The sequence below is a fragment of the Primulina tabacum genome, unplaced genomic scaffold (assembly GCF_025594145.1).
Source record: "Primulina tabacum isolate GXHZ01 unplaced genomic scaffold, ASM2559414v2 Contig369, whole genome shotgun sequence".
In the NCBI taxonomy this organism is placed as follows: Eukaryota; Viridiplantae; Streptophyta; class Magnoliopsida; order Lamiales; family Gesneriaceae; genus Primulina; species Primulina tabacum.
Window position 1 is genome coordinate 8,195 of NW_027459733.1, and position 9,897 is coordinate 18,091.

Sequence of the window (9,897 nt, forward strand, 5' to 3'; positions counted from 1 at the left end):
GCTAGGAACACGGTACTAAAGTCAGATTGAAAATCAGACGGTTGGATTTCACGTAACTCACACTTCTACGTACGGAACTTGAAGCTTCTTCTTCTTTCCTCGTTTCCCTTCTTTTTGTTGCTGAGGAAGGAAGGATTTATATATATATATGTATATATACATACACGTTGCATTGATGAACCAAGTGTCGATTTTTCATTCTACATGACTCGCGCATATGAGCGCCCAAGCCCCGCGCATATGCGCCGAGAGTTCTGTCCGAATATTTATCAGCTCGCGCATATGCGCGTTCTCTACTCGCGCATATGCGCGAGACCTACTGTCTCGGCATGTAACTTCCTCGGCTGCTCGCGCATATGTGCGACATCCTTCTGCACATATGCGCGAGGCTCTCGGGTCATGACACTCATTTCTCCGCACCACTCGCGCATATGCGCGCCCACTCCCCGCGCATATGCGCGAGGTCTTCTGCCCATCTCGCGCATATGCGCACATCCGTGTCGCGCATATGCGCGAGATGTACTATCCTCGCACATATTTCGTGTTTTCTCCCGTCTTTCTCAGTCTAATACTTTCCGTCTATAATCACATCAATTAATCCATAAATCATTTCAGATTAATCTCCGATTACGATAAATAAAATCTTGGGCATTAGAGCACACTACTCAGTTGTAAATATGGACATGGGTACAAGAATAACATGTTGTGTTTAATTGTGGACTTGATAGCATTTCCCCACATTTGATATCATCACGTGATAAGAACGTCTTCTCACTTGCTTCATAAAATTATGGACTGATTTTCGAAATGTGTTGTACTTCTTAGAATTACATAGTCCATGCCACACTACGACTGAAGCATGACAAAAATTTGTTCTCTTTTATTCTAGTCTATACAAATTCTTCATGTCCACAAGATTTATATTAACATACCTTTACCAAAATGATCTACAGACTTCATCAAAAGTGAATAATTATTCTAAGATGAAGGATGCTTTATAACATATTATTAAAGGAACAAAAAAGATTGTCACAATTATTTTAAGAAACCAATAATAAATTGGTTATACTGGCATCGAATCAACATTTCCTACTCATAAAGGAGCTGGAGCCACGTTTAGTGTTGTTTCTTTGACCTTCTGTGAGGGGAAAAAAAAAAGAAAAAAAAAGGCCTTTAATTAGTTTCTGCTCCACAGAGAAGAGAAATCACTCGTTGCATTTCATTTTCTTACATTAGATGCATGAATCCACCGGTCAAGTGTCTGTAGAGCTTTCCCAGATGAATGTACTTTTCGGGCTGCATCGACTCCCTTGGATAGATTGTTTACATGTCCGCTTACCAACAGAGCAGCGGCTGCATTTAGAACCTGTTCAATGTTTACCAGGATAGGAGTTTTTAGAGTGTACCATTTCTCCTTGTTAAATTTGAAAGAAAAATGTCAGCAATTTAAAATTTTTGGTTGAATAACAGAGTGTACAATTGGATAACTTTTTTCTTTTTTGGGGTAAAAAATCATTTCACATTGCAAGCTCAGACTAAGCTTGTGACCTCACGCTCCTGCTCCTTTATTTTGAAGTCGACTAGCTCAAGATCAATATTTTGTAGACGAGTTCGAGTAGACTCATTTACACCCTTATGCTGGACTCCATCACAGGACGAGGACGGCTTTTTGGAAGAGTGGCTGCTCACACAGAATTTAAATAATTTTAAGAGGAAGTTTGGATAGTTCACAAATTTTGGCACAGAAGCTATATTATACAAGAAAGTCATTAATTCAGGCAACATTTGATGATTTATGAGAAGATTTTCACAATTACAGGATGACTCCAAAATGGCAGAATGCTCCGTACCTCAGATAAAACTCAAGTCTACAAGGTTATAAACTAAAATCTTTTTTTATGAATCCAATTTATTTAACGACAACATGCAGGAATCAAATAACAGGAGAGAAAATTTACCAGGGCATCAGCAATACTACCCTTTTCTCCTGATAGTACACGACGAAGTAAATCTGCGTTGTATTCTGGGCCTCCACCTCGCAAACTTTCCAGAGTGCATCGAGGCATGCCAAAGTTCACTGAAAAATCGCTGTCTAGGTTAGTCTAGGCCTGCTGCATATTCAGTCTCAAGAAAATGAAATAAGAAGAATGCAAAAGATTTGTTAAAGTCGAAAAGGAAGATTCTTACATGGATCGAATGAGAACTTTTCTACTTTATCCGGGGTGACATCAAGGACTAATCCAGGCCCTATTTCAGTTCATAAAATATATCCATGCAGAATTGCAAATATAAGAGGATAAGCTTCATAAAATAAGGTATAAAATCGTTTCAAAATGAATATAATACCTCATAGAACAGGTATCAAAAGCGGATATCTTACCAAGAGGACTCATCTCGTCCAGCCCTTCAGAGTGAACTATCAATGCTCGTTTCATACCAAATCTCTGGAGTGCTTTGGCCATTTTATGGACCTAGCCAACAATAGGAAAATTGTTTTTCATATTTGAAGCTTCTAAAGTTCAAATATCAATTGGAAGTAGAGTCCAAATTTAATTAACAAAACATAAATATAATAGCAAATTACTCACAAGTTCTTCTTTGTATACCCCAACTACGGCAAAACGAACTCGGGCTGGATTCAACATGGGCCCCAAAATATTGAATACAGTCTTTACTTTAAGCTTTTTCCTCACAGGTCTCACAACCTGCATAGCTGGATGGTAAATCGGGGCCATCATAAAGCCGATTCCTGCTTCGTTCACGCACCTTCTTACCCCCTGAATACGATGAAATCAGACACGATGAATAATTGCATGATGGCGACGACCATGTTTTCTTTAAATATTATATATCATATCGCCACTAACATGGTCGAGTCAATTCTGCATTCATAGAAACAACTAAAGTATAAAAAGCTTACTAGCCTGAGTTAATTATTTCAATCTGGCATCTATTTTATCGCCAATCATTATACAGATATTGATTCTCTATCCCGAATCTTGTATTTGTATGTGGTAACACTAAAATATATGAGGGGGACAACAAAATTAATGCTATATCATAGTAAGAAACTTCTCTCACCGAATCTCAATGAGTGAGCCTTGAAAAAAAACTCAAATCATTATGTAATATGTAACTCTTTTCATTACACTACATTTTGACACTGAAACGAGAAGAAATAAACTAAGTGATTGTAATCCCTAACACATCTTTAAACTAAGTGATTGCAATCCCTAACACGTTGTTAAATCTACTTTTACTCTTCATTTAAGTAAATAGAGGATCATCAGCTCCTGGTCAAATCGCTGATGAAAGAAAATGCATAAAGAAAATTACTAGTGATTTAACGGTCAAATGACTTAATTCAAGGCCCATCATTGAATTCACATCTCTGCTTCCATTAACTTGGGCTCTTGGATGCTAGGAAAATTAAAAACTTTTTAAGTTCATCAAACGCCCATGCTGTGGAACTTTCGTAAATATTTTTCAATTACATGTCAGTAATGAATTATTTTTACTAATACTAATTGCACATTCGTATCCCCAGCTCACACTCGACATGATCTTCATTATATTAAGTTCGATACCCTTGCTCCAAATATTTTTTTGATTTCATCGTTTACTATAAAAAGCAGCATTTAAGCCCACATGTAATTGTTAAACAAACTACAGTACTACAACTGAACTGACCTCTGGTTCCAAGTTAATTGCAACCCCTAATGCTTCAAGAACATCGGCACTGCCACAGGCAGATGAACTAGAACGATTACCTTGCTGTGATTCAACCATAAATATCAGGATCAATTTACCACAAATATCAAATCTAATCACAAGCATAAAATCAACTATGGGAGATTTGAGTGATCTACGGCCAGAACATCCACCTTTGCGACTTTTGCACCACAAGCTGCAGCAAGAATTGAAGCTCCCGTGGAGATGTTGACTGTATTTGCACCATCACCACCTGTACCGACGATATCAACAGCATCGTTTAGTCCTTCCACTTTCTTACAGTGTTTAACCATCGCCCTTGCCAATCCAACTACCTATTAATATTTAGTTCGTAGTTACGTTAATATGACAAACGGGAAGATCAGTTCCACTGCTATAACTATAAAATAATTGGCTTCTTATCACTGCAAAATTGTGCATATGTATTTTGATATATAGTAAAAAGGAAGAAAAAGAATGAGATTCAGCTCTTTTTCAAACCACATTCTCAACTCATCAAGAATGACGCATAGAGGCTGCTAGCAATTTTAAAAATACCAGCTCTCCTAATCGTCACGGACCCGGGAAATCAAGGGAACCTATAAATTTGAATTTTCAGAAAAAATGGAGAAAATTTTTCAAAAGATTTTCCTGGCGCCGCTCTTCTCACTTTTCTGAAAACATCAACAATCAGAAACAAAGATAAAGATAGCAGACGCTACATCAGCCCCTGCTCGCAAACATTATCAGAAAGAAACGAATATTTTTCAAACAATATAAGCGCTTACTTCTTCATAAGTTTCTCCTTTAGCTCTCAACAGGACGAGAAACGCACTAATCAAAGCCTCATCAGCACCATCCAACAAGAAATCAAGTGACGCCTCAGCTTCACCTTCCGACAAATCCACCCCACTTATCAGACGTTCGATCAGCTAACAAATAATTAATTAAAGATTCAGAACATGGAAAGAAAAAAAAAAAAAAAAACAACCCAAAAAAAAAAACACACACACACAAATTCAATCCGTAAAACCCAGAAAAAAAAAAAAAGATTTACACTTTATAATTTTATATCACACCTGACTGAAAGAGGTTACAAATGACCCATGGCTGTTCGAATTCTGCAAAACAGATGGCACAAAACTCGAGCGCTTGTTATTAAATGAGGCACGAGAAATATGATTCTTGACCTCACATTGAGGGAAAAAACGGCGAGGAATAAAAGATGAACACTGAAATTGAGGTGCATAGAGATACAGACGGTGGTGAAGTGAAATGGCCATTTTGCCGTGCGCTCCAAAAAACACGTAATTTTTTTTGCTTAAACGGCAGCCATAAATGTTCGTCGAATAGCAAATTTGTACAGCTCTCATTAAATGGACAAAGCGTGGGAACTGGTCCAGTAAAGCATTAATTAGGGTTTCAGGCTTTCCGAATTTTCAACATTAAATGGGGAAGTTGACCTGTAATCGACGTAGTACAAGATCACACGTGCGAATATGTACCTTTTTTTTAATAAAATAATGATTATTATGTTTATTAATCATGATTATTAATAAATTTAATTCATTGATAAAAACAAATTATATAATTATAATGAAATTATATTAAATATGTAATTTACAGAGATTATGAGTAAATTTCTAAATTGGATTAGAAATTGTAATTATAAGTAAATTATATGAAAAATATTACTTATCTAAATGAATATGATACTTTCTTAAGAATTATTTGGTGTCATAAAGTCGGACCACTTAATACATCAACTATTATATATAATATTAATTTAGTTATGCTATTCTACGTATTAGATCGTATTTTTATCATTGGTGATATGCAACCGTAGATTGTGCGCAAGAGATGTCGTGATTTTTATTTTAAAATTGAATTTATCCTAAAATTGAAATGAGAACTATTTAGGAGAAACATGTAAGTCGCTAAATGGGAACAAAAACATGGATGACATGGAAAATCGGAACTTGGAATGTTAAGGTCAACCAAATTATTATTTTTAATTAGGCTATATAACTAGTGCATCAGCACTTATTTTTTTTTTTTGTAATTAATTTAAATTATATTCAGAGATAATTTTATAATTATAAAAAATAACGAGACGTCAATTTTGTAATTTAAAATGATAGAATAAAAAACAAAAAAACAAAATAAACCCACCAAGACACCGAATTTGTCTCTATTTTATGCATTCTTAATTAAAAGTAATGATAGATAATATTTAAATAAAAAACTTGGAAATCAAATTATTGAAAATTCAAAAATGAAATTGATTTTTTTTTTCAAAATTAATATTTGATCTCGTTAAAAGCGTAAAATTTGTAGCTTTGTTTGTAAAAAAATAGAAATAAAAAATAAGAGAAGGAGTTTTGATATAAACTAGATCCTAATCACAGCCAAATTAGGTCATTTTTCTGGTACCATTGGACTTGGAAAAAATTAGACATTGACAATTTGAATTTTATTGACAATTTATCGTGAGCATTGCTTGATCATAAGTAAGGACATAAACGATCCAAATCAAACCAAACAGTATCAGGATTGAACTTGACTTGTTTAAAATTGATAGAAGCTCAAACTCGATTCGAGCTTTTATCATCATGCTCGAGCTTGAATTATCTTGTGTTATGAAAAACAATCTTCCACAATCTCAAGATTTCTCAAAAACAATCAAGAATCGTAGAAACAAGATTTCCAGCAATTAGCAGCCAAGTATATATATCAATTGCTAAAGGCAAAGAACACACGGATTTATAGTGGTTCAGCTTTAATGCCTACATCCACTTCGAACTCGGAGCAAAGCTTTTATTGATGATAAAAGAGAGCAGAACAAGTTTACAAGTATGAAGTAAAAACGAAGAAGACGATGTCTAGATAACAGATCTATTGGGTGATTATATACAAGACTACATAATCTAATAACCAGCCCACTAATTCCTTTGGCCCAGCCCATTAACATGTATCTAAACAGGCCCCCATGACTCCTTCTCCTTGACTCACATGTTGGGCTAACTCTTTCTCATTGTCTTGACATTGGAATATACCGATCAATGCTCAACAATTCTCCACCTGATCATTATTCCAATATCTCCTCTGCTCCACGAGTTCAACCGACCCCCTTCTTAAAGGAGGTTTACCAACTTTAAGTAGTGCTAGGCAACGTTGAAACTTTTCTCCAGCAACTACTTTAGTTAGCATATCGGAGAGATTGTCTTCAGATGCAATCTTCTTAATACTGACTTCTCCCCTTGCTATTATGTCTCGAATGAAATGAAGTCTCACATCTATATGCTTTGTCTTTTCATGGTGTATAGGATTCTTGGCCAACTGAACTGCCCCTTGGCTATAACACCAGATGACAGCTTCTGGTTTTTTCCCTTCTAATTCTTCCATTATGCCTTTGATCCATGATATCTTCTTAAAAGCTTCAGTGGTAGCAACATATTCTGCTTCAGTAGTTGACAGGGCTACAATGGGTTGTAGATTTTCTTTTTAGCTAATTTTATTACCATTTAGTGTGAAGACATAGCCTGTTTGAGACTTTCTTCTGTCTTGATCACCAGCGAAGTCCGAGTCCAGATACCCTTCAATCTTCTCCATGTCACTCCACCTGTTTGTGTAAATTAATCCTATATCTTGAGAGCCCTTCAGGTACCTGAGTGTCCATTTAACAGCTCGCCAATGCTATGGACCAGGGTTGGACATAAACCTGCTTACTAAGCTTGATGCATATGCGAGATCCAGACGTGTACTCACCATCCCATACATTATCCTCCCTACTACATTTGCATATGGTATTGCCTTCATTTCTTGTGTGCTCTCAACTGTTGTGGAACTTTGCATGGCCAATAGTTTTATGTGGGCTCCTATCGGGGTTATAACTTGTTTAGCTTAAGCCATGTTAAACTAGTTCAGGACCTTATTGATGTAGTTGCTCTGTGTGATATGTAAAGTCCCCTCTAATATGTTTCTCTAAATTTCCATTCCCAATTGTAGAGGCTTGGCCCATGTCTTTCATTTCAAACTCAGCAGCTAGAAGTCCTTTTAGATTGCTTATGGTACTCTGTTTGTTGCTTACTATGAGCATTACATCAACATATAGGATTAGATAAATTGCTCCATCACCTTGAGTGTGTTTATAATAGAAATATGCATCATAACAGCTCCTTTTAAACCCATTTTCTGTCATGAATTTATCAAACCTCAAGTACCATTGTCTAGGTGCTTGTTTGAGGCCATATAACGGTTTTTTCAGTAGACATACTTTATCTCGATCCTTATTCAGCACATATCCTTTGGGTTGAGTCATGAAGATTGTCTCCTTCAAGTTACCATGTAGGAAGGCAGTCTTGACATCCATTTGATCCAAGTTCAGATCATAATATACTACCATTGACAGCAGGATTCTTATCGACATGTGTTTCACCACAGAAGAGAAGATTTCTCTAAATTCTATGCCTTCTTGTTGTGCATACCTTTTAGAAACTAGTCTAGCTTTGTGTTTGGGATCCATAATGTAACACCTCTGACCGATTTTATTAAATAACACAGCGGAAAATTAAAAATTTTCTTAGAGGGAAGAAGGATTTAAAATTCTCTTACCATAAAACATTTACAATCAAAAGTATACATGATCAATCAAGTGTTACACCAAAATACAAAATATCATTTTTGATCATGTCAAAATGCTAGCAAAATAGCCTTCTTCCTTCCATCTCTATGCATATGACCTCGGCTCCAATCAACGTCCTGACCCGTCGCTCTTATCTGCATCACATGAATAACTGAAATGATTATAAAACTCAACAAATGGAACTCTTACATAGCAATGGATACATATCATACTCTGTAAAACATGGCTTTGAAATCATTAAATACCATCAACTCTGAAACATAAATATCATAGCATGAATAACAATAACGATGGTATTTCTCTTTTCTCTGATGGATTGAAATCTAAATAGTATCTCTGTCTCTGTACCTATATCCCATCGATATAAATCGATACTCTGTTGGGATATAAGCCTATGATCGTTGATCAACTAATTGCATGCAATCTCTTACTATCTCTTTATCAATCCAATAAATCAATTTGAACTCTCTCTTTGGCATTAAATCAAACACTTTGAATACTCTTTTCTTTTGCATTCTCTTATACATAATTGAGACATAAAAATTCCTCTAATATACAACAAAGTGTATCAATACATAACATGAATCAAATGGAAAGGAATAGCATAGTAAAACCATTGAAACACCATACATATATTATCATGTGAGCACAAGGAAATGAATTCCACTTACTACACTTGGAAACCTTGATTCTAAACTCTTGGTTGAATCCTACAACAATAAACCATATAATGAACCATCAACATCTCAATAATCACAAACCCATACCATAAAAGCCATAAAATCAACACCATCAACAAACCCATGATTTCCCAACATCAAAATCCAAGAATAAACAAAACCACAAGCTTACCTTAGCTTCTTGAAACCAAAAGAACCCTGTTCTCACTCCAATAATCCCACAAGATGCTAGAATCAAAGGAAGGAAATGAAAGAAAATGGAACCCTAGCCTCCCCTTGAGAGAAGAACCGAGAGAATGGGAAAGAAATGAGGGAAAAAGAATCCAACTCTTGCATTTAATCACTTAAAACCGTAAAACACTCTTACACTGTTCATACACCGCGGGTGCGCTGCTGATCTTACCGCGGGTGCGCTGAGCATACTGGACAACCACCGAAAATCTGAAAACGTCGACCGCAGGTGCGCTACAAAACTGACCGCGGGTGCGGTCTAGCCTCTGCCCAAACACCGCGGGTGCGGTGGTTAACTGACCGCGGGTGCGGTCACCTCTGTAGCCACAACAAACTTTGCATCTAAAAATCGAATCGCAACGCCGCTTCTCCTCATAATCCGGCAACACTCTCAACAAGAAATTTGAACCTCTATGTCATATCTAACCACTCCCATTGACCTCATACCAATTGGCTCAATATACAAATTACCATGAATTATATCGCAACGACGCTACAATAAAACCACATAACACGTATAACCAACGATACTATAAACCATAATTCACAACTCTTAACATCACAACTATACTTAAACTTAACCAAATAGTCCATAAACATAAGAAATCTTAAACCGTACCGTTCACCAAG

At 36.1% G+C, this 9,897-nt stretch overlaps 1 protein-coding gene across 2 annotated transcripts; it reads right to left on the bottom strand.

Moving 5' to 3' along the window:
• Positions 1 to 862: 862 nt before the first annotated feature.
• LOC142534118 (anthranilate phosphoribosyltransferase, chloroplastic-like) lies at positions 863 to 5,118 on the bottom strand. Of its 2 annotated transcripts, XR_012816912.1 has the most exons (11): positions 4,791 to 5,118; positions 4,500 to 4,643; positions 3,885 to 4,046; positions 3,691 to 3,774; positions 2,589 to 2,777; positions 2,381 to 2,471; positions 2,188 to 2,247; positions 1,959 to 2,077; positions 1,549 to 1,681; positions 1,232 to 1,366; positions 863 to 1,138 (listed from the first exon to the last, which is right to left on the bottom strand). XR_012816912.1 is itself a non-coding variant. In XM_075641034.1 (10 exons), the coding sequence occupies exons 1-10, from the start codon at positions 5,082 to 5,084 to the stop codon at positions 1,094 to 1,096; spliced, it is 1,323 nt and encodes a 440-aa protein (XP_075497149.1). In that variant the 5' UTR covers positions 5,085 to 5,115; the 3' UTR covers positions 863 to 1,093. The 2 variants fall into 2 exon arrangements, 1 of the variants encoding a protein (XP_075497149.1); XM_075641034.1 differs by lacking the exon at positions 1,549 to 1,681 and having other exon boundaries at positions 4,791 to 5,115.
• Positions 5,119 to 9,897: the final 4,779 nt, after the last annotated feature.